Source organism: Prosopis cineraria, unplaced genomic scaffold (genome assembly GCF_029017545.1).
Source record: "Prosopis cineraria cultivar Desert tree isolate PC_DT_omini unplaced genomic scaffold, ASM2901754v1 PC12, whole genome shotgun sequence".
Classification (NCBI taxonomy): Eukaryota; Viridiplantae; Streptophyta; class Magnoliopsida; order Fabales; family Fabaceae; genus Prosopis; species Prosopis cineraria.
The window spans coordinates 37,689,205-37,714,429 of record NW_026555343.1 but is presented as its reverse complement, the minus strand read 5'-3'; the positions used below and the strand labels follow the sequence as shown (position 1 = coordinate 37,714,429).

At 32.2% G+C, this 25,225-nt stretch overlaps 1 protein-coding gene, 1 long non-coding RNA gene, 1 other non-coding gene and 1 pseudogene across 4 annotated transcripts; 3 read left to right on the top strand and 1 right to left on the bottom strand.

The window, feature by feature from the left end:
- The first annotated feature begins 1,458 nt into the window (after positions 1-1,458).
- Positions 1,459-2,504, top strand: LOC129289608 (uncharacterized). Its single transcript, XR_008588175.1, has 2 exons — positions 1,459-1,870; positions 2,176-2,504. It is a non-coding gene; the product is annotated as an uncharacterized LOC129289608 (long non-coding RNA).
- Positions 2,505-6,071: 3,567 nt separating this feature from the next.
- Positions 6,072-12,796, top strand: LOC129288662 (uncharacterized). Of its 2 annotated transcripts, XM_054925358.1 has the most exons (14): positions 6,072-6,163; positions 6,551-6,614; positions 6,932-7,073; positions 7,606-7,842; positions 8,418-8,454; positions 8,796-8,875; positions 9,259-9,326; positions 9,475-9,808; positions 10,044-10,156; positions 10,299-10,364; positions 10,836-10,926; positions 11,407-11,474; positions 12,233-12,270; positions 12,344-12,796. In XM_054925358.1, the coding sequence occupies exons 1-14, from the start codon at positions 6,138-6,140 to the stop codon at positions 12,534-12,536; spliced, it is 1,557 nt and encodes a 518-aa protein (XP_054781333.1). In that variant the 5' UTR covers positions 6,072-6,137; the 3' UTR covers positions 12,537-12,796. The 2 variants fall into 2 exon arrangements, with proteins under 2 accessions (XP_054781333.1, XP_054781334.1); XM_054925359.1 differs by lacking the exon at positions 10,299-10,364.
- Positions 12,797-16,465: 3,669 nt separating this feature from the next.
- Positions 16,466-17,783, top strand: LOC129288663 (aquaporin TIP2-1-like; annotated as a pseudogene).
- Positions 17,784-19,253: 1,470 nt separating this feature from the next.
- On the bottom strand, positions 19,254-19,327 carry TRNAN-GUU (transfer RNA asparagine (anticodon GUU)). The gene has a single exon. It is a non-coding gene; the product is annotated as a tRNA-Asn (tRNA).
- Positions 19,328-25,225: the final 5,898 nt, after the last annotated feature.

Here is a 25,225-nt window from a genome sequence, read left to right as displayed (position 1 = left end):
ATAAATTTAGCTAAATAGTATATGATTTTAAATTTTTAAAATTACATTCAATTAAGTTTATTAATTATAGGAAATTGTTTATTAGTTAGTTAGAGAATATCAAACAAATTAAAGGATATTAAAAAAATATCCTCTGGATAAAAAGTCTTATATTAACAAAAACCATGGAGAAGGGCCTAAGAATAAGGACACATGGAAGTAATAATTAAATAGGTGCACTATTATATAATATTAGGAATAGCAAATATTTTCATCCATATAAACAAGGTTTTTCAAGAAAAAATAATTTTAACGACCGAATTCAGAGTTTTTTTTTTATTTCATATTTCTAATACTAATATTCATTGTTTTACTGCTTGTAAATTTATTTTATTAATAGATACTCATAATCTAATTGGTAAATTTTGTTTCTATTAATAATAAATTGGCTAAATTATACTTTTAATCCTTTGATTTTATATAAAATTTTAATTTGATCCTTTAATTTTGTAAAGTATCTTTTTAGTTCTTTAATCTTAACATTGTTAGTTTCAAATAATTTTTTTTGTATCAGTAATTATCATTTTAAAAAATTAAACTTAATATGTTAATATTTGAGAATGTTTTGTCAATATTAAAAGTTCAATGTAAAAATTTATTGAGATAAAACTAATAATATTAGGGTTAAAGGACTAAAAATATATTTTATAAAATTAATGAACTAAAATGAAACATTGTATAAAGTTAAATAATTAAATATATATTTTAGCTTAATAAATTTGGATATTTGAAAATAAATAATTTCTAAATTTAGTTATTGGGAATACTTTTTCCCAAGCTTTTATCTTTGTTGGCAAATTTCTTAAGTCTTAACAGAGACAAATATGAATTATGTATGGATTGATATTAATAATATAAATAATTATATACTATATATTCTAGCACCCAGTTTTTAAATTTTTAAACACTTATTTTTTTATATTTTTCCAATGAGTATTAATAAATTAAATATTCATCTATGATATTTTCAACATCCATTTTTAACTTTTGGCATCACGTGTTACATGCTTAATATTGTAATGTAGCTTCCACTGGCCAATGTCAGTAACTTACGGCTATTTTTGTATTTGGTAACAAGATGTCCCTTTCCCTCTTCCTGTCCCTTTACACTTTGTTGTCGCATCATCAAACACGTTTATTTCAATTTTCATGCATGGTTATTTATATAAAGTTAATAATAAATTATATTATTATATTATATTATTTATAAATTATAACACATAAATAATAGATATAAACGGGAAAATGTGAAATTAATTATTATTAATTATTTTATAAAAGAGATCAATTGTGTATCAAGCAGCATATCATTTATAGGACATGGTTTAAAAATAATCATAATCATAATCATGATGCTGACAACTTTAAGAAAATCTACAACAACACAGCAGCAAGTCTTATCCTGTTAGAAAACCTAAATTACATAAATTTATGTAGTTATTTATTATTTTATTTCCAGAAATACCCACCCAGACTCATTCTCTCCCTAGTTGATTTGCGCGATTTCTCTCTGAACCCATATATGGAAACTCAAGGAGGCAAAATCGATTTCCTCTTGTTTCTCTCGAAACCTAGATTTGCGGTAAAGGCAGGGTGTGTATGGAGGTGGAGATCTAGAACGAGAAGGTGATTGCAAAATCAAAGGACAATGACTTCAAAATCGATTGCTGTGGAGCTTTGTGACTATGAAAATCTGTTCGACGATGTTTTCAAAATCAAACGCGAAAGCAATCTGGATGGTAAAAATGCAAGCTCTAACACAGATAAGCGAAGATGAGCAAGATACAACTCTGGGTGGCAATCTCAAAGCTTTAAATGAAACAAACCATTAGTAAGTCTCGATTCTATGTTCCTTCAAAAGTAAAGTATGCAAATCTTCTTCCCCTATGCCAGGTTTGCTTTGTTTTTGCAAAAAGTTCTGGGGATTTTTCTTGTTTGCTTTTTTGGGTTTTCCATCAAAATTTGCAATTCAACTCTTAATATTTGATTTTGAATGTTTCCAAATTTGGGTTTTTGTTCAAAGTAGTCTAAGAAATTTCATAAGGCTGAAAGAATGTGCTAGTTTAATTGTTTGGAAATTTCAAGCTTTCTTTTTTTCTCAATTTGAGTATCATCGGAGTTGTGTTTCCATTTTAGCTTCAGCTTTCAACTTGAGATCACTTCACCCATTGATGCTTTTAGCTGTGGAACAAAGATTGCAAAAGGGAAAAGATTAGAAGTGACTCGCTTGATGCATTAACTTTGATTCGTGATGCCTACAATGATACCCACAAGATTGTGAGGCTGTTGTTTGAGAGAGATTGTTGATCTTTTTATGTTTGGTTTTTTGGGATTTTTTTAATGATCAGGTTTGTTGATTGAATCTATGATTTGAGATTGAATTGTTCGATTTGTTGTTGTTCAATTTTGCACTTCAAATCTAATCATGTATGAGAATGAATATAATGATTACATGGTTTTATGTAGATGGAAAGTCAGCTAGAGTGAGGGAAAAAACATAATAAGAGTAAAAAGAAAAATTGAAAGACACACATGTAGCTTGTGAGTCCCAGTATATTGATTTAATAGACTTAATAGACGTTATAAACTTTTAAATGGTGAAGGTAAAGTTGTTATCTTTAAATATTTTAAAAGGGAAAAAATGTTACGACAAAAAATTTAGGTTATTGAGATACTTTAAAGGCAAAAATAAATTTTTACCTCATTTTTATTCCTAAACTGTATACAAAAAATCATAAATGATCATAAGCTTAACGATGGATCAATTTTATTTTTTAACTTTAAAAATTTTCATTGTTATTATTCTAACATTAAAAACACTAAATATCCGTTAATTTTCAGTGAGTTTCACTTTTTTTTAATATTTTTTATCAGTTAAGGATCATTTTGGTGTTCAACTTTTATTCAAAGAGGTCAGTGGACACCTTCAACTTAAATATTTAAAATAATGCAGGCCTGTTAAAGGTCAACTAATGATAAGAAAATGACAGGTTGATGAGAAAGAAAATTTTTAAAGTTAAGGAATAGAATTAACTTATATTTGAGTTTAGAGTAATTTGTAACTTTTTGCGTATAGTTTAGGAATTTAATCCTAGTTTAAATGGTACCAAAATTTATTAGTATTAGTCTAAAATATACTATGTTACTTGCAAATTAATTTATGATCATTTTTAAACGTAAAAATGTATTATTAATTATGTTTTCTTCTAATTTTACCTGTTCACAATTTTTCAAAATGCCTACAATAAAATATATTAATTAGAAAAAAAATGTTTAGTTTGTTAGAAAACATCAAAACGAAGAAAATTAAGAAATTAATATTAAAGGTAAAATTATAAAAGTCTTATATTATCAAGAACCACAGAGAAGGGTCTAGAAATAAAGATAGAAGGGAGTAATAATAGGCGAACTATAATATAATAGTAGGAATAGCAAATATTTTGATAGATATATGCTGGAAATCTTCTTCAAGGAAAGTTATTTTTAAGGACCATGGTTTTTATCCTCAACATAAACAAATAACATCGAAAATTAATAAAACCACACAGGCTAACATTGAAATCTTTATCTAAGTGCGTAAACGAATCCGAATGCTTTTGAAGAGACGAAGATAGTACATTCTTAATTAAATTGCCACAAGCACAAAGAGTTAGAACTTTTATGTGGCTACTTCTCAAAGGTAAAGTACTTACTAGTGTTGAGTGTTATAAAAGCAATGTGTCATCAGACCAATCTTGCTCCTTGTGTCTTGGATCTGAAGAGTCCATTAAGCATACATTTAAGAATTGTCCACTTGTTGCTGTAGTCTAGAAAAAAAGTTTTGCCAATGGATATGTGTCTTGATTTTTATGGGATTAATCCGGATATCTAGTTTTCCAAACTCTTACTAAGAGGATTGATGTGTCTTGAAAAATTAGGGCTAGTGTCTTATGCTTTGAAATATGGGAAGCCAGAAACCTTAGAATTTTTGCCGATGAACCCTGCACTCTAGATGGTGTTTTATGCCAAGCTCGTACCATTGTTGATCATGCCATCAAAACGTTCAATCGTTTCTCATCTATGATGTAATTGTTTGTTTTTTTTCTTCCACTTTGCTGCAGTTTTATTCTTAGGTAAAAGGATAAAAATACTTATAAAGTGACTAGTCAAAGGCACCTATTATCCTAAAATGAAGAAAATGGCAACATAACATTATATGATTGGGTGTAGAAGTGATTAAACCATTAATTTTGATTTAATATCATTAATTTTGATCGTTAAATGCTGACTATGCATGTCACGTGTCTGTTTTTATCAATGTGAACTAATAAAGAGGCAAAAATATTCACAAAGTTATCGGCCATGAGCAAAAGTACTCATAAAGTTATCAGAGTTGATGCAAAAGTGATCAATTTATCAAATTTATTAAATGTTGACCGTTTAGTTAATATTTAAGCAGAAGTTGACTATTTTTTTGCTAATGTAGACAAAAAAAATATTCTCAGATAAATTTTTATGAATGTTAATCAATAATTGTATGAGTGCCCATAATATTACTTTTGTAGGTGTAACAGTGATCAGTCCATCAAAATTTATGTCACATGGTTTCTTTTCATCGCCATGTATCTTGCCTTCCTCCTCCCTCCCTCCCTACTTATTTTTCTTGTCTGCAAAACCTGAGATTCAACATAGTGAGATAAGTTGTACACAATCAAAAACCGAGACTAAACACACCTCATATGCTGCCATACCTTAAGAACATTGTTACAACCTTAAACAATTTTATTCATAATATATTCAAAATTTTCAAATGATTTTAGCCATTGCTACAAAAAACATGCGATTTAATTTGATATTTGATCAAAGCGATATTTTTTCACATGATATTCATACAATGATCGATTAACCTCCAAATAATTTCATCTAGAAATATTTTTTGTGCATGCCAACAAAAAAATGGTCAATTTTTGCTTAAATATCAGCTAAACGATTAACATTTAAAATATTTGATAGATTGGTTACTTTTACACTAATTTTGATAAAGTTATGGGTATTTTTACTTTTAACTAAAAACTTTATGAATATTTTTGCCCTTTATTAATCCACGTCAGCAAATACTAATATGTGACATGCACAATTAATATTTAATAGTTAAAGTTAATGGTTTGATCACTTTTGCACTCATTTATATAATATTATAAATATTTTTATCTTTTTTTTACTTTAAGGTACTGAATATCTTTAATTGATCACTTAGTAAATATTTTTATTCCCCTATCCTTTATTCTTTCCCACTCGTACAGCTTGGACCCCAATTTGTTTACTTCATTTAATGAAAATTTCCCTTTCACTCAATAAAAGTTGTGTGTGTGTATACATATTGACGCATATGCTTTTACACTGAAATTTATTGCAACTCACTGTAGCCTTCGTCATCAAAATCATGGCACTGAACCTATGAACGTCAAATTCAATGGTCTAATTTCCAATGTCTCAAGGAGACCAATTTTGCCAACATCCATCAGCAAAGAGAAAAAAGAAAAAAGTTCCAAAAAAACAGACTCAATTTCTGGAGGCAAATAAACGTCAAGCTGTGAACTCATCAATCAATTAAAATTAAAACTCAAAGTAGACTGCGTGGCGATAAAACTCTATCTAAAATAGTAGTCAACTAGTCATTATTCATTTGCTCAAAAACTATTCATTATTCATTAGTGTTATTATTTCAGGTATTATCTTGCAGTTTTTTATTTTAATTTATTATCATGAGATTTAGTTTTAAGAGAAAAATATAATTTTTGTCCTTAAATATTATTCTGCTACCAATTTAATTCCTCAATTTTAATTTAAAATAACTCAATTTGTATAATTTTTTTTTGACTGGATGCAATTCAATTTTCATGACACCTTAACTTAATAAATTATAAAAAACTGAACTGTGTAGAATAAAATTTAAAAAAGATCAATAATTAAAAGAGAATTTAAAAATTAAAAGTTATGTTTTCCATGATTTTGAGGAAAATTAATCTGGGCAAGAAATTTCACCCTCCAAACAAACCCAAAGCCGTTCAATTGCTCTAGTTTAGGTAAAGAAACGGGAAAAGACTGCGGAAGGGCGAATGATCCTTTGCAGGTCCTTCTTCAGGTATGTCATATGGAATCTCTTTGCTCTGCTCAGCTGGGAAAAACCCAAAGGCAAACTAGAACTCTTTTTTGCTATCCATATTCACGTCTTAGCTAATACACCATGTTCACTTTGAAGTCATCAGCCACAATTCTTTTATGTTAGTTACCATCCAATAAGATATTTCGATTTCTTTCCGTTTATCAGTCTATTCATTGTTCAGCTCTTGCGATTGTAAAACTGTTAATGGAATTCTTTCGGATTCCCCATCGACCATTTTGTTCACCTAGCTGTGTTCTTCCTTCTGGTGTTGCGTTGTTCAGCTTCTTTGAAGAACTATAATTAATTTACCACTTCCCCCTCATGGGGTGGTAGTAGTGACGTGATTTTACTCGGCCTTTTTTGCAGAGTTGATCGAGTTTTAAAATTCACTACTACATATATTGCACCGAAACCTGTAGGATGCTTTCAGGTTCAAAGCTTTAACTATTGTGTTACACTGCGGACGTTGTTCATTTATAATTATTAATCCTTTGCAATAAGGTTCTTCATCGCTTCCGTTTTTTGTATGAAGTGTTAATATTAACCTTACTAGTTGAAATTTGAGGAATGAGTTTGAGGTAGCACCGTTGCTTTTATTTGAAAATACTGAAGTACAGATTCTGCCCATATGCGCATTGAAATAATGCAATTCACAAACTAAGCACAATTACATTGTTGACTGTTATAAGCTATTTAGAAGGATTCAAGCTTGCTATAAGCTTAAATTTGTTATTATTTTTTTGTAAGGATCAGAGAAGTTATCATTGCTTAAACCATAATTCAACTATGCAAGCTAGAAAGAAGAGACTGGTGATTGAAGGTCATGGCAAGAAACATAAAAGTACAAATCTTGTGTGGAGACCAGTCTCTTGCTCCAGTTCTTATGAAGGTTTGTTTTCTCCCCGTTGTGGAACAATATGAAACTTTCAGTTGTCTCCTGAAATCTATTATTTGTTTACCTTATCATAAGCTAAGGGCAATATTCTGATATAAGAAGAAAGAAGTGGGGATGAGAGAGGAAATAGGAGAGGAAAAGAAAAAATTTCCATTATTAACCATCAACCTGAATACAGAACACCTCCTTCCCTCACTTGTATAGCCATGGCGGTTGGCCTACTACTGGCTAACAATCACTTAACTCCAAAAAATTACAAACACACATCCATATTACATAACATTATTTGCAGTGTGATAGAACAGATGTCCTCATTACTTCTGCCTGATATTAAGATTATGATGATGTTTTTCCAGGTTCATAAGTTTGTGAAGAATTTGAATTTTATATATTTCCTATAATTAATAATTGATAAGCACATGAAGTTCTATAGTATCTCTCCATTATAAATATGAATACTTTATGCCCCTTCTTAAGGGCAATAGGGGGAGGTGGTTATCTGACCTAATACTGTTTGTTTTTACAGAAGGCTCGGTAAAGGATGTAATGGTTGAGTCAGAAGACAGAGGAGATGTTCATACAGTGGGCTGTAGTGAATCTAGCACTATTACAAATGACCGTGTTATGGAGGCAGCTGCTGAAACTATGGCTGAATTAACTGAATCAGCTATCACATCTAGTTCATTGCAGTACAATATTGAAAACAAAGTGCTAGATGAAAGCTTATCTGTTTCCACCGAAAAGCACACCATTTCTGTTGAGGCAAGCCTATAATTTTTCTGTTCAGTTTTTGTTGTTCTCATCTTTGGTGGTCTTGTACTTTATGCAGACGTGAACTGGTATTTATTCATCTTACCTCTTATATGTTGCGGTACCATTTGTCCTTTTGTGATACCCGGTTGCTGAATAGGTTGTTTCAATCTATATATGATATTACTGTGGCGGTAAAGTTTATTTATTTATTTAACTAGGTGTGAAAACTTAAAGGCTATGCTGGTGTTATATTGTGTGCTTTTTTTCCTTTCCTTTCCTTTTGGTTTCTTTTCTTTTCTTTTCTTATATTTTTCTTTTATCTTTTTCCCCCTTTTATAATAACAGTTTATACCTTGAGTTATTTCTGGTCTTTTTATTTTTTATTTACAAATATGTAAGCGAGAGAAATGATATTACTTGTTGCTTTTGTGGAAAGTTTGTTACACTATCTGCCACCAGATTTCTGATCTCTGGTTCAGCCACTTAATCTGTACTTTTTTGTTATTCTTTTTCCTATTATGCGTTAGCCAGTCAATTACTGCAGCCTTTTCATTCTGTTTTAACTTTATTATGTTTGATGTGCAGTTGGTGCTTCTCTATTTCGTTTTATCAAAGGCAAAGGGTAAAAACTAGATTTAATTTTTTATTTGGCATTGATAACTAATTTAAGAAGATGAAATGGATGCTGATGATCACTTGGGTGGAAGTTTGTGTATATATACTTGATAAAGGTGTAGGCTCTGATAAGATTTAAAGATAGACTGGAAAAGAAAATTGTAATATAGGTAAAGGATTCTAAACAGTTTGAGTTGGGATTCATGTAACAAACATTATAAGGGATACAAATCCTGTTGTTATTGATGTTATCAGAGGGATGGGGTGGAAAGTTGTGCATATTACATGTAAACTAGATTACTTGATTGTTAGTTATTACCTTATGTTTGATGGTTGATATTATTTCAGGGGATCCACGCGGAAAAATATTGAGGAGGAGATGGGGGTTAAGATAATATTACCATCTTCAAAAGAAGATGATTTTGTCAGTAAGTCTTTGGATTTGCCCATACACACTGTATGTCTTTTCATCGTCAGCTTTGAAATAATTCTCTTGGAACCAGCATTTAGACTCAGAAGAAATAAATATTCTCTATAATGCCGTTGTTTGAGCCCGATTTTTGTTATGCTTTGAGATGTTTGGAAAACTGAATGTTGGCTTAACATAAGAAATAGTTTTTTGCCTACATTCAAAAGAATGTAAGAATCACTCTGATTTTCTGGGCTTCTGCTTCAAGCTGGACTAGACTCTGTTGAACTCTATATACCCTAAAGCCAAATTTGACCTAATCACTGGACGTCATCATGAATCAAGGAAGAGTGGGTATCATGGCCCTACATCTAATGGATTTTGTATGATTGTCTTTTGCAGCCATTGAAGGCATTTCGATTGATAGTGTGACTCTAGCTTCCAAGAGGATACAAGCCATAATTGATGAGGTCAGTTGCCTGTCCATGCTTCCCTTTAAAAGATTAGACTTGAATTTAACTCCTCTTTCCAGTTTGTTTATTAAAAGTGTATTATGTCAGTGATAATGAAGACTACTGTAGTTACTGTATCATGCATTGTATCTTTCCTTGATAACAGGCAGTTAAGAGTCGAAATCTTGATTATTCACACTTCATATCACTACCATTGGCCATCCATCCTGAGTTAGTTAATAAACTTGTCAGTTTTCAAAATTCTATATTGGGAACTGGTGATTCTTGCATGGATGAGAATCTTGAATCTGATTCCAATGAAGAAAATACTGACAATGAAGAACAGCATGGTTTGTCAAAGGAAAAACCTAATGTTGCAGTTGAACTTAAAGTCGGTGACAGCAATGAATCAGTTGAAGTAAATCTCAAAAACATACCACTTGTCAGTTATGTACCTAAAGCATCCAAATCTTCTGCATCCGAGTCTCCTGATCTATCTGGTATAAAAACAAGCTATATTATGTTATGTTATGCTTGAGAACTTTTTAGCTAATCTTGTATTCTTGTTCAAGTTATATTCCCAAGGCATGCCTATGTTAACTGTAATCAGTTACTTCCATGCCTAATTTTGAAACTCAACGAGGATTTGTTAGAAGCTTCAAGTTAATTACATTCTTCTATTCATTATTTTTTTTTTTTTTTTCCTTATATGCTGATTTATGTTGCACCTTTTAGACCTGGGGATTGACAAGTCTATATTCATTAAGCCTAGAACGTTTCATCTTACTGTACTCATGCTGAAATTGTGGAACAAGGATCGAGTTAAGAAAGCTACTGAGGTCTTACAGGTAAGTGAAAGCTCATTGTACTTAAAAGCTTAACCTGTTGAGTGAAGGCTTATGCATATAGTGTTTTTATTATAATCTCTACAAAATATGATTTTTTTTTCTAGTAAATTCTTTGCCTGTAATTACTTTTGTCACTATGCAGAATATCTCCTCAAGAGTTAGGGAAGCCCTTGACAATCGGCCCCTCTCTGTAAAATTAAAAGGATTGGTAGGAGTCCATCTTGATCTCCATTTGGCTGATGCAATCATCATATAAATTTATAAATGCTGAGTATTTATTGATTGGATACCGTGCCTTGACAATGTCTTATATTTGTACTTAGTTTGTAGATTGCAATAACTGCACAAGTTAAAGGTTTTATATCTGCAGATTTCTTCTTACTGATATACATAGAATTTGCAAGTTTACCCTTTGCTGGCTTATAGATTAATCGTTCCTATAATTCAGCATTTCATTATAGGATTTTTTTTTTAATATTTAACCATAGGATCTTATAATTTTCATTCTCAAAGCAGTCTTTCATTAAAAGATTTGTTATGGCTTTTGTACGTAAGTTGGAGACTGTTTTTCTTCTTATTATCAGATTAAACTTCTATGCAGTTTGTGGAATTTTTTTTTTTTTTGGTAGGAAGTTTATGAGATATTTTTATTGAGGAAATAATGTATGTAATCCTGCAGGATTGCATGAAAGGTTCTCAAGCAAAAGCTCGTGTTCTGTATGCCCCAGTGGAAGAGGTTGGCAGTGAGGGCCGTCTTCTACTTGCTTGTCGTATCCATAATTGTACTAGAGAAATTGGTTTTGTTAGTGCATGTATGGTTTATGTCCCAAAGCACTAAAACTATGGTTTTGCTCTCTATATGACTGAAGAATGCAAATAGTTAACGAATGCAACTAGATAATAATGCAGAAACTAAAAAACAAGAAGTTAAAAAAGTTAAAATGGTTCTAGGACAGCGGTAGTCTGCACAATTTAGATGATGAACAAAAAGTAAAGAGCAAGAAAATAAACAAGGTTAAAAAGGAAAGAAAGAAAGATAGTAAAGTACGAGAACAGAAGGTTAATAAAATCTTTATTGAAGTAAGAAAAAGCAAGAGGCTTATAAAGAATCTCTCCATGGTATCGGTGGTTTTCAACATGAAATCAAACATCTCTTATTCTCTAAACCCGTGAAAAATGATGTTAATTCTGTCTGGTTTAGATCATATATTAGTCTTACAAAGTCATAAGAGTTTTCTGAGCTTCTCTAGAAATCATTATTGATGCATATGTTGAAGCTGGACTAGTCTTGGAGAATGATTTTAATCAGAAACTGAAGGTACGTTAAATTTAGACAATTATCATAATTTGTTTGTTTCTTTTGGATCAAGGGTAAATCAAATATTGACATAATATACATCTGATTGAGCTAGTTTTTGGTGTGACAGTTTTATCTTGGGAAAATTATATTCAAGTCTTACAGAATGAAGTTTATTATTGAGAGGTCCCATGAATTTTACAAAATACTTCCAAGTTTCAAATTTTATGCATTGACAACTTAACTAAGGACATTGCCAATTGGGCAATGGCCATTTAAAAAAAATTCATGGGCAACTGGGCAACTGCACATTGACATCATGAATTTAGAACTTAGGAGTATTTTGTAAAATTCATGCGACATCTCAGTAATAAACTTCATTCTGGGGGACTTCAATGTAATTTTCCCTTTTATCTTCCCTTTGGTATTAATGCTATGTAGTGGAATACCCGTTTGTCTTGTAATATATACACGCAAACTGTTTAAACCCAGATTTTGACATGATGTCATATGCACACGTCTCGAGAATTTCCTCCTTTGGATGTTAACTGTTAACTAAGCATGGTATGTACAGAATGATATGTACATTCTGAGCTGATTGTGATAGAAGAAAAACAAAAACATGAATAGTGCTTATGAAAAAGCAGAGATGCAAAATATGTCTTGATGCTTGGGTAGGATCTCTAGCAACCATAATCAGTCTCCTTCTTCCATGCATTTTGTTTGTGGTTTTGGTTTATATTTTGCAATCATCAAGGTATTCTCTTCTTGATTTGCAGTTGCATGCAACTGTGATGAATGCAAGGCATAGGAAAAGGTATAATTTTGGAATTCCTTAAGATATTTTTAGCTTAAATAGCCCTTAGCTGACATAAGCTGCCGGTGTTCAGGATGAAGAGGAAAGGAAAGTTTGATTCCTTCGATGCACGGGGCATATTCGAGCAGTACGGATCAGAGGATTGGGGAGAGTATCCTATTCGAGAAGTACATCTCTCCCAGAGATTTTCCTTTGATGAAAATGGATACTATCACTGCTGTGCTTCAATACCGTTTCCTGAAAATATGGAGGTAGAAGTAGAATGATTAATGCATTGACGATATGCTTAGTCAGCTTTATTTTCTGTGGGAATAAAAAGATCTGTCAACCTTGGTGTCTAACTTCTTAGTTTCAAATGTGTTACCTGAAATGGCTTTCTTGTAGACTTATACTTCCTCCTGTTCATATATGAGCAAAAATTCTTCGTAATTAATGCTAGGGTATTAATGATTCCTGTATCAGTTTAGTAATTGTGATATGTGGAAATCCCTCAATGAAATCTATTTTTCTTCTTTTTCGAGTTACATATCCTCATTATTGTTTTATGCTGTTCATCTGATGAGAAATAAAGTTATAAATACGTGTCATAGGTGATGTACCGGCCTGTTCAACCTATAGAGGACTATCCCAATCCGGTCCTATAGCCCCATAAAGTTGACATTTTCATTTTGTCTGATAGTTTTTATGTTTCCTATTACTTTTTTGTTATAGAAAATTAAGAATATGAACATTTATTATTATTATTATTATTTTCAAGACTGTTTTTCATTCCATTTTCCTTTTTAATCTGATCCGGTTAAGTTTGCTGCAAATTGGAATGAAACTCAACACGGGGAAGCCATTGATCACAAAAAGCAATCTTGGCTGTGATTTTGTTGGCCACTTTCTTCGATGTTCGGTTGTCTGCTATTAGGATCCATAATTACTATCAATGCCACTCCCAAAAGGCATCCAAAGAGACTTCTCTCGATTTGATTGTTATGCCATATATATGTTTCCCACACATATTGTTGTTAATGTATTAATGTTGTATTTTTCACTTCATATCCCATCATTTATACGTAAAAGCTAAAACACCCATATTAATTATTGTGTTTTATTAATAAATGTTGTAGTAATAATTATTCACACGTTTCATTACTAGAACATATCTAAGTAGTTCTTGGGGTATGAAATTTCCAATCTCATGATAGAAGACCGTATGTGATTATCATCATGTGTGGTTCAATTTTCTTCTTGAATTTAAGCTATGCATAATTTTGGAAGAGAGTATACTTGAGCCCATTTGATGGAGGAAAGAATGATTTCTTTACAATGTTTATCATATTGTAATTGTTATTTAGTTGTCTTTACACACACACACACATCATGATTAATTTTTATCTTCAAAATAGTTTTTTATTCTCTTTTCATTTCATTTATGTTTATTTCAGACATTAAATTTAAAGGAGTGTTTCATCTTATAACACGAGATGCCAAGCTGGCGAACTCAGACTTTTAAAAAATAACAAAAAAAAATATATATATATATAAGGCATAGTGAAAGTTCGCAAGATGAGAAGGACATGACTTTTTTATTTTATTTATGAAAATATGATTCAAATTCTTGCCAAGACATAAGAATCTTGTTAATAAGTAATTTAAAAATATCTTATAAGTATTTTTTGAGCCTTATCATCAGGTAAGAAAATAATTTTTTAAAATTTAAAATAAGCATTTAGATATTAGCAATATGAAGTGTGTTTAGGGGATCAATATTCTCTTCTAAACATCTATTTTTGTCCTCTCCATTTGCATACTCTTGTTCTGTGTGCATCCAGAGAGAAGTTCTCTCACAGAACATGACCATTTGACATGGAGACAACCTCAACCAATGTTTAGAATAGAACTCCAAATCAACAATAAAACTTTATCCAAATGGCAAGAGTATGATTTATATTCTATAAAATTGATTTCTTCCCATTCTCTTGGTAAAATCCCCAAGCTTTCCTTGCTTTTGTTAAATCAAACACTATGCAAGAGTTCCTGACCCACCTCACTGAATAAATAAATAAATGAACAAATAAAGAAACAGAAAACTCGAAAAGCATAGTCGATGGAGGACCATTCACTATCCGTTTAATTAATTTGATGTCAACTTTTGGACTAGGCCAGAGGACGCAAGAATCACATGGGGATATCCTAAAGCCTCTTTTATGACCCAAAAATAAAGTCCCTTTTACTTTTGTTCTTGGATAACCAAAAATATTTCATATACTATATCTTATTAATGAATACAATATAAGACTTTATCTAGTATTTAAAATAATGATAACATAATCATGATTAAGCAACCTTTCAGGGGAAGTTTGTGCATTAACCAAGCAAAGGAGCTAGAAAATTCCACAAGATTCTCCTCTTTAATGGTGTATATATCAGCTCCAAATCAAATCATTAATTAATAAGCCAAACTCATGAGACCTATCAATTTAATTTTTGATATGATTATTTGAAAGGGTCAAATTTAAGTATTGTCCGATTTAACTAAAGATATCTCTCTCAAGGACCTTTTTTTTTTGTATTCACATTGATTTGAAACTGAAGTTTTGCATTTAAGCAGTCATATAATCACTTCCACTAAAATCAACGTCGGATACTTTATCATTTAATTCAATAATTCATTGTCATGAATTTGTGTCCGCCCATTTTCCAAGTCCTTCAACCTTGTTAGCCATTTTGGAGGGGCATGGGCGGTGCTCTGTGTGGCCCATAATAGCAATTGATGTGTTGCACCCACCACTGGTTTTGGGTTTGATGATGATTTTGATTCATTTTCTGTCCCACCAAACACCGCCTTTCTCTCTCCTGCTCACATGGAGGAATCATTCATGTGCTTCTCGACATTTCTATTAAATCACGTTACTGCCAGCTAAGCTTGTCCTCATTGGACGCCCATGGATTTCTTTCTTCCACACTCACTAACCATATTCTCGTGCAACAATTCAATTTATATGCAACAATTCAAACTTCATTCATTTATGTTCTCAGGAAATTCTATAAATTTATAGGGACTCTCAAAGTTTAAAAGTTAATCTCAAATTGGAAGGTGAAGGATGAACGATAATACATTGTTTTTTTAAATAAAGGATAATAAAAATTTTAATCCCTCAAGTTTATCTACACTGTCAATTTAATTTTTATTAATTTTATTTTTTATACTTTTTTAAAATATTATGTAAGTTTTTTAAGTTTTAAAACACATATTGACTTTCAAAATGATATAATAGATAAAGCATATTGATGATTTAAAATGTATATGTAGCTATACAAAATAAATTAACCCCAAATGACTTTAATTTTTATTAATATAATATTTTTATAATGTGTGTTTTTTTAAAAAAACTTCAGAGTCTATTTTTTATATCTAAATAATTATAGAACATTTTCACTATTTACATGACTGCTATCAATATTTTATCATTCAAGTTAGAAAAATTTTAACAGTGTAATCTTGTTTTTAAATAATAAGGATTAAATTGATAATCCAAATAAATTTAAGGGACTAAATTAATAAAAATTAAATTTAAAGGACCAAGTAATAATTGATACAAACATGAGAAATTAAAAGTTGTATTCTCTATTTAAATAAAATTTAATACTGACTTTTTTATTTTTTAAAAAAGATACATAACTAAAAATAATTTTATGTTTTTAAATAATTATTAAAATATTTATAAAAGTTGTCAGAACTAATATAATCAAATGTCATAAATAGTGTAACTTATTTCAAAGCTTTATGTAATTTAAGGATCTATTTTGGTTATCATTTTAATGATATTATTTGCAATTTTTTAAATTTAATTTTTCTTATTCTGTTTTTGTACTTCAAACGTCAAACACACTTACAATATACGATTACCTCAATCCATTGGGATATATATATATTATATATATATTGATTGATTGATTAATAATCCTTGTTTAATTTTAAAAAATATTTACAAGTAATATCTAAAATCTTGAACGCGCCTGGATGAAAGTACGCCCAAAAGAAATTTTAAACAAATCACTTGTTCATGATAATAATAATAAATAAATAAAAGACATACGTAACAGTACAGTAATGATGCAACTCTAGAGCTCATGAGAAAGGGAACTTATTTAATAAGCCTCAAAACTAAACTTGGCAAGTTCTAGTGAGTATATATACATGTATCATATCAGAGAAGCCCTTCATTCCATATTCTTCTTGACTCTCAACACTTCCCTATTATCTTCTCTCTCACTCTATCTCTCTCCACCTTGAAGAAGGAATCCTCTAGAAACATTCTGAAGATATGGCAGGCATAGCTTTCGGACGCTTCGATGATTCTTTCAGTCTGGGATCCATTAAAGCCTACCTTGCTGAGTTCATCTCAACCCTCCTCTTTGTTTTCGCTGGCGTTGGATCTGCCATGGCCTATGGTTAGTTCCTTCATGTTTGTGTCCATGCAGATATTTATAAGACAAAAAACTGATGCATCTGCAGATACATGTGACTATGTTTAAGTGGTTCTTATTATAGGTTCTGACAAGTGATTGTTTGTTTTGTGTGCGTAATGCAGGGAAGTTGACAAGCGATGCAGCACTGGATCCTCCAGGGTTAGTAGCAGTAGCAATCTGCCATGGATTTGCTTTGTTTGTTGCAGTCTCAGTTGGATTCAACATATCTGGAGGCCATGTGAACCCAGCAGTGACCTTTGGTTTAGCTCTTGGAGGTCAGATCACAATCCTCACTGGTATCTTCTACTGGATTGCTCAGCTTGTTGGCGCCATCGTCGCTTGCTTCTTCCTCAAGTTTGTCACCGGAGGCTTGGTATGTGTGTGTATATATCTTCATCTTTATGCTTATTAAAAAGTTTATTTGGTTTATGTTAATAAAACTGAACCAAACTGTGTTTTGGTGATTTTTTTTTTTTTGTCAGACAACTCCGACACACAGTTTGGCTGCCGGAGTCGGAGCAATAGAAGGAGTGATTATGGAGATTATCATCACTTTTGCTTTGGTCTACACTGTGTATGCTACAGCTGCTGATCCCAAGAAGGGTTCTCTTGGGACCATTGCTCCCATTGCCATTGGCTTTATTGTTGGAGCCAACATCCTGGCGGCCGGCCCCTTCTCCGGCGGGTCGATGAACCCGGCTCGGTCCTTTGGCCCTGCCGTGGCTAGTGGTGATTTCCGTGACAAACTGGATCTACTGGGTTGGACCTCTCATTGGTGGTGGCTTGGCTGGCCTTGTCTATCCCAATGTTTTCATGCACTCTGAACATGCACCTTTGGCTAATGAGTTCTGATTCTGATATTCTGATTCTGATCGATACACATTCCTGTTTGTTTTCTCTGTAATAAAAGGAGGAAGAAGCATGAGGCATGAGTTGCTTGCTTTTTCCTTCTTTGACATCTTTGTTTCTGTTGTAAAGCCTTTCTGGGGTTAATTTATCATCATGATCTGTAAGATTCAGTAGGTTGGCGTATGTGAAGTAGTGTTTTTTGATCTCTATGGCTTTCTTTTTCTGCAGTATCTTCTTTCAACTTTTGTGCTTGGAGGAATAAGGTGGAAAATTATGTATGCAAGTGATTATCGCAACAATAATTGAAAATCCCAGGAAAAAAAAAAAAGAAAGAAAAAGCCTAATAACTAGCTAGACATCTTCATTTGCCATGTTGTTACAAGAGCAATGGACAAGTTATAGTAGCTAGTCATGGTTTTGCCATGTTGAGTAAAAAGTAGAGACTCTGTAAATTTTTCAAATCATCGCAAACTGACAAATGGATTGAGAAGATTGAGAGATAATTGCTTAAAGGTGGAAAATAAGACTCTGAAAGGTTGAAAATTTGGGAATCCAACAAAGCAAGATCATTTCTGTTGAATTAGTGAATATAAAGGTGACACCACTTTGCTTCTGATGGAGATGCTCATGCAAATTGCGTTTGTTCATTATAGCCGAAAGGTGTATGTGTGGCCCATCAAGTGAGAATGATTGATCTTCCGAAGAAAAGAGGCCAAGAAATGCAAAGACAAGATAAAGCATTGATGGGTTAAAAATATCAAGTTTGAGGACCCATATCCATATGCATGCTTATTTCTCTGTGGGATTTATCTCTTTGCCAGATTTGAGCTTAGGCTGCAAAATGTTGGAAGATACTGATACTGTGTGTAGAATTAACTGGAATGGTAGATTCTTCAATATGCATGAGTATAAGCTCTTGAAATGGGTATTGTGATGATCAAATAAAGTACAGTTGATGAAAATGTGCGGTGTTTGGGCAAACTTGAGTAATTGGAATCTGTACTGTTGCTTCAAAAGAGTTTAGCGCTGAATCCGGCAACTGCGGAAATGGTAGAAGTGCTAATTTCCCATATGAACTACAGGGAGTAAGATATACCCAACTTAGAGTTTATGAATTGAATTCCAATCAGATTAAAACTACAAAGATTAATGAGTTGGCACTAAGTTAAAATTTAGAGATTGAGTTTAAAACTAAATCAATGAATTAAATGATTAATTTCCTTCTAGAATTACCATTTGTGAACAAATATGTACACATATCCAGAAACAAAGCAATGTAACCCCTCTCCATAAAAAATTAAAACTTTTCTTAATAACTCCCTCCGACTAATTGCCTGTAGTATTGTTTCAGATAATGAGATCTATTACATACATACCCATTTCAACAGACTTGAGCCAACAAGATTAATGACATGCACTTTAAAGAATTTTATCAATTTTTTTGTCATCTGACTCCGCACTGTTTAATTTCAGGTGATGACTTGATGAAATAAAAATACTTCACATACTCACTTTATATTATCTGCTTATGCATTGCATGACCTTTTTTTTTTTTTTTCCCCCTTTAATGCTGGTTGGATTGGTGATGTAAATAAATATTGATATCACCATTGCTAAAACCTTCAGAGGTAGATTGAAGGAAGGAAAAAAGAAACTGTTTTGAAGGTTAAAAACGCTAGAGGAAGGGCTTGAACCTTCGACCTTGTGGTTAACAGCCACACGCTCTAACCAACTGAGCTACTCCAGCCCCCCCAAACGCATTAAAAGTTTTAATTATATAATATTTACTCTGAGGATAATTTATTGTTCTATATCAATGCATAAAAAAAAATTTAGAGAAAGCACAACTTTTAATTAATATACTTTGCTTAATTTTTGATAGAGGCCCCCTGCATTTTTTCTCTTCGTGTTTTAAAGTCTCTATGCTTTACTCTATCTACAGCAATTGTTTCTTACATTTTTTAAAGAGACATTTAGTGATACAAATAATATTAATAATGCTGACTATCAAAAACTAATATTATTATTTTTGTACATATGTGTCAAACTAATGCTAGTGTAGTTTTTTTAATAACAAGAATTAAAAAAAAAAACAGCTTACGTCATGCGCTAACTTGGACTCTTAAAGGACCAACAAAACACACAAAGTAAAATTACTTAGAATGATGCTGGAGAAGACTGCGATGAAATGAATCATGGATGAAAACCCCTCGAGCTGAACTCCATAAGTAATGTAATGAAGTTCGAGCTGAGCAAATCTCTTATACAAGCTGAATCAATGCATATGAAAGCAATTAAGAAGACACATAGTAGAGTATAGAGGAAAATTGAACAAACAAAATTTGCAAAGACAACATGAGGCCAAAGTACGATAGGATAGACGTTGTCTTTTGGCAACAATAAGTTTCTCCTCCGAGACCTAACATGTCTTGGGCACATAAGTTTTCTCTCCGAGATTAAACATTTTTATCTTAATATCTTCTAATTCTAGCTATCGAATAATAACAAATTAGGATAAAAAGATACAGACATATATTTACCTAAAGGTTCTATGTTTAAACTTTTTTGTGGAATGAAAACACCATGAATCACTAAATGAATCTAAGATATCAAATTTGTAACACTTGCCCCGAGTGTTATCCAAAAATCACACAATTCAATTCAAATAAACTAAGTGTGGTTAAGGAATTAATCCTAAAACCAACTTAGGAAACAAACCATTTAAATCACTAAGCAAACACACAATTGCAAATTAAACATTTAAACTGCCTTAAAAAAATTTTATAGGTTCTACCTATAACGCAAGGAGCAAGTTAGACGAAAGAAAGGTAAAAATAATGCTGTTAAATTGCTGTCATGACAACCCTCCCGAGTCACTTCAGGGAGGCACCCGTTCTGTCTGCCGATCTCCAATCGAAAAAATTTTAAAGCTCACACGTCACATTCAAGGGTAACTATAAGTTTACTAAATTCAAAAAAGATCCAACGGTTGGATTAAAAATTGATATGTTTAAATTTGGTACTTTTGCTGTCATAACCACAACTAAAAAAGCTGTCACGACAGCACTTTCGGACCAACTTTCGGAGTGCACCAATTCATCATCCAATCTCCGATCGGAGTGATTCCAAAGCACACATGTCACTTTTAAAGAATACTATTAGCATACCAAATTTTGAAAATATCCAAAAGACGAATTGAATTTTATGCAGGTTACAATATCACTAATATAGCTGTCATGATAGTACCCGCCAAACTAAATCTAAATTCCGAGTGCGCCGTTTCTCCATCCGATATCTGATCGATATGATTCCAAAATCCATACAAAGCTTATAAAAGGTTTTTTACTTGTGACCCAAATTTTAGAGAAATCCAATGATCGGATTAAGATTTGGACACCCCGGATGCAAAAGTGCCAGCTTTTTGGTAAAAACTATTTTCAAATTGTCCAAATCTCCATCCTAATGGTCACAAAACCTGTGGGAACACTTTGGACACGTCAAATAAGATTAAAAAACACCTGATAGAACATTCAAATGATGAAAAACTCCCATACATCAAAATTTGACCACCCGGGTGCCAATTTCCCCAAAATGGACCCTAAACCCCCAAAATGCATTATATTATTAATATATGTGCTAAATATTTTCACTTGACTCAGAGCTCCTTGTGGGACCCCACGCACCACTCTCTCTATCCAAGGTGTATGCTTGCCTATAGCACACCATTTGCAATGCAACCACTTTGCATTTGCTTATAGAATCACACACACAACACACACACACACAGATATATCATCAAAATAAATATCTGCTTGTAATAAAAATTTGAGTCTACTAGTAAATCCATCAAAACCACATACCATAACTAAGTTTCCTTAGCCACACGTCTACAAACAGATAAAAATTCATACACAAGCACACAATCCATACATATTCACCACACACATACATAATCATATCATATCCTACTGGCACCCTAATCCTAAAATACATTACAATATATTGTTCTCAAAAGAAAGGGATTGCAGTTCTTTACAAATCACAAGCAAATCCCTAGCTTTGCTCCTTCCCCTGTCCACCACTAAATCCCTTCGCCTAGACCTGAAAATATGGAAAAGAAAGGGGTGAGACAACCACAGTCTCAGTAACAGAGAAATCTACATTGATTATTATAAAGTAAGCCATAATCAAATAAACAAATTAATAAATCACATAGTACATAATTTAGCCATTTAAAATATATGAATGCATGACATAGGCCGGTATGCCCTGTCATGACCAACAGAATGCCCCTGGCACTCTTTAACTTGCAGGTAAATATATACCTACTTGTACCTCCACAGGCACAAAACAAATCTAAGACATGATCTAATCCACTGAACCGCCTATGCCCCTTCGATGTGAATTCTGAACAATTAAAGCTACTCCCCTTTCAGAGCCAGCCTGACTTACTCTCCATGTGAAGGCTACCTTGGCCTAGGCACTTAACCTCACACTTCATATGTCGGATTCCCTCCCCTACTGAGAAGTGTCGAACACTCAATACACTAACCACTTTAGTGCACTGAGCCCATAATATGGTAAGGCAACACTGAGTACTGGCAGTGTGCCATAGAATATCAAAAGTACACACCTTTTCATTGTGAACTCCCACCGAGATCATGCCTTTTATTCGTGTCACTACCTTTCCCGAGTAATTGACCACTTCAACACTCTAAGGTAAGTATAACATTTATAAATCTCCCTTAAATGGTTCCTTAGCCTTATCTAAGGTACCTTAGTTAACACTTTCCCTTAAGTGTAACTTCTATTCCTTATGATTAAAATACATGTAACAAATCTCGTTTCCATAAAAACATTATTGTTAAATAATTAGAAAACTATTTGCCACTATAATTAAATTAGTACCCCATAACCCCCTTTATAAAGCACATTTAATCTTTTTTAAAAACATGTAATGCATGATAACTAGTATAATATTTATTCAAAAATAACCTAGAAGTAATAAGAAATATAAATTTCTCCTGTTACCCAACCCTTTGGTACCAAAAGGGTTTCCTTTTTATACAAATAAAACTTGGTTTGTTCCTTAACTTCCGAACAAATTCCACTAACAATCCCTACAACATATAAGTGATCCACATCACTTATCATTATGTCCAAAATAGCATTATGAAGACTATAACTCATACCACACAACTTGGGTCTATGTGCCATAGTCCATCCTAATGGTCCATATATTAAACCAATCATTCACATAGTATCGCTTGACTACCAAAATATTTATTAACCATCACTAGTAGGCTAATTTCCAATTTATTTATAATTTTTAATTAATTAAAAACTTTCATTAGTGCCACCACCAACTTCACCATTAGCCCTTATGATGAAAAACCAAACCCTTAATTTAAATCTATTTTGGCTCAAATAGCAAAATTATAACTAAATCAATAGGCTCAAACCATTGAGGAGAAAAAACCCAATCTCTTGGGTCTCTTTTGGGGTTTGATTTGTGCCCAAAACAACCTTTTTTCATCCAATTATCCACTTAAAACATTAGATTACTATATAGAAAAACTCAAAACATCCTCCCTAAGATTCAAAGAAACAAAAGCTTATAAGATAAAGCCTTTGGGGATACAAATTCAAAAATTTTCTCTTCCAAAAATTAAAGAAAATCAAGAGAAAGGGAAGAGGATTGAAGTAGGGAGTTTACCTATCGTGTAGCCGAGCTCGCATGGTCGCAAAGACTCCTAAATCTAAGCCTAACTCCCTCTCTTTCTCCTCTCTTTCTTCCTTTCTCTCTCTCTCCCGGCTGTGTGCGTTTCTTTCCTTGATCATTTTCTATGTTTTTTGCAATCATTTCTGGTCTTTTAAATTGCTGATTGCTAAAAGTTGGTTGGCAAAAATTACAAGAAAGGACCCAACATTTTTTATTATAGCATAAAAAGCTCGGGGTTAACTTTGGTAATTTTTTCATAGTTAAAAATCAAATAAAACCAAACTTTTTTGCTTAGTAAAAATTAAAACTCTAGACCCTCTATTAAATTATTCTAAATTTTAATTTAATTATAAATATTTTATTTATTTTTAAAATAAATTTGAGTCTTAAAATTTTTTAGGATGTATAAAATTACACAAATACAAAATAAACAAAAACCAGTCTCCACCTACTTTCTTTCACCAAACAAATAGTTTTCCACATTAATAAACCAAAAATTACAAACTCCCTGCAAAGGAATCTATTATATACTTAAATACTTGTTGCTCGTGAAACATGGTACCCTATATGCTCATAAATATATGCCAAAAGATTATAACCTATCAAGCAACAAAATGTGTGTATCCATTGATATAAACCAAGTCAATATATGTGAAATAAAGGAACTTATGATGATCTCATGTATCCCATATTTTAGTGCACCAAGTCAAATACAACGTTTACCATAACTTGTCTTGATATAGTGAAACGTAATACATAAAGTCATAAAAAAAAACCATTTAAGTCACATCCCCCCAAAAACACATTGAAGTCAAATCCCATGTACAAAACATGAATAAAAAGGCATCCCATATTTTTCATTATAACTACAAGAAGTTCACATCTACATTACGGTTGACTGTTTCTAGGAAGAGTTGCATTAATGGACTCTTGTGTGCAAGATGAATGTACTTTTGATAGGGAGATTAGTATGCTTCTTCCTTTTTTACAAGTTATTATTAAGGTCCTTGCAAATCCTTCAATTATATCCATACCTACTTCCTAACACCTAAACACTTTAAGACTTGTATTTTCTCTCATCACCTTTGTTGATATTGCATCCTCATCTAACCTCCTTTTCATTTCTTTTTTAGCTGTCCAAGATGCTTGTGGCTTACTAAGGGATCAATAGGGTCCTCTATCATCTTTTTGTCCACATTTTATCTCTATTGATAAGCTCTATGATATTTGAGTAATAAACTATAAAAGTTTGCAAATCTAAGTAATGATCCACATACTCATGTGGGTCCTCCCTTTTTTGTTAAATAGACAAGAAAAAATGCATTATTTGCATGACAAGTATTATGAAAGTTAGAATAGACATAAAAAATAGCTTATATGCAAAGCTTATTGAAATTACCTGCATGGAATGCCATTCAGTTGCCACCAATTATAAAGTACATATTTTATTAGTTAGATTAAACTTGAACTTTTGTGAGAGATATGAAACTCATATCAATTAATGTCATGCTCATCTAATCATCCCTTCCTTGATTCTTGCGCAATTAGTTATCCAACCTTTTGTGGGGTCTTGGACAAACAATATTCCTTGTCACAGTACTTCTCTTCCCTTGACCTTCACATGATTTTTTGTAACATCCTCAATTTTAAACTAAATTAATTAAGCTTGAATTAGATTAATTAAGTGTATTAGCAGATATATGGGTCAGAGAGGCCTAACAGGTGTTGTTTGGTTTCAATTTTAGCCTTAAACACAAGTTTGAAGGAGAATCAGGTTACTTGAGAGAATGAAAAAAGGAAGAAATATATGAAGGCAACATTCTGTGTCATGCGTCGCGACTTATAGATCAAGAGCCAATGCCTAGCGAAGCCCTCTTTGTGCCATGTGCTGCAGCGTATGGATGTTTTTTTACAAAAAATAAG

Bases quoted from the DNA above. Each gene is read 5' to 3' on its own strand.
- LOC129288662 (XM_054925358.1), top strand. From the start codon at position 6,138: ATGATCCTTTGCAGGTCCTTCTTCAG. The intron at 10,927-11,406 runs GTATCCATAATT...GAGCTTCTCTAG, and splicing joins CCGTCTTCTACTTGCTTGTC to AAATCATTATTGATGCATAT. The intron at 11,475-12,232 runs GTACGTTAAATT...CTTGATTTGCAG, and splicing joins ATTTTAATCAGAAACTGAAG to TTGCATGCAACTGTGATGAA.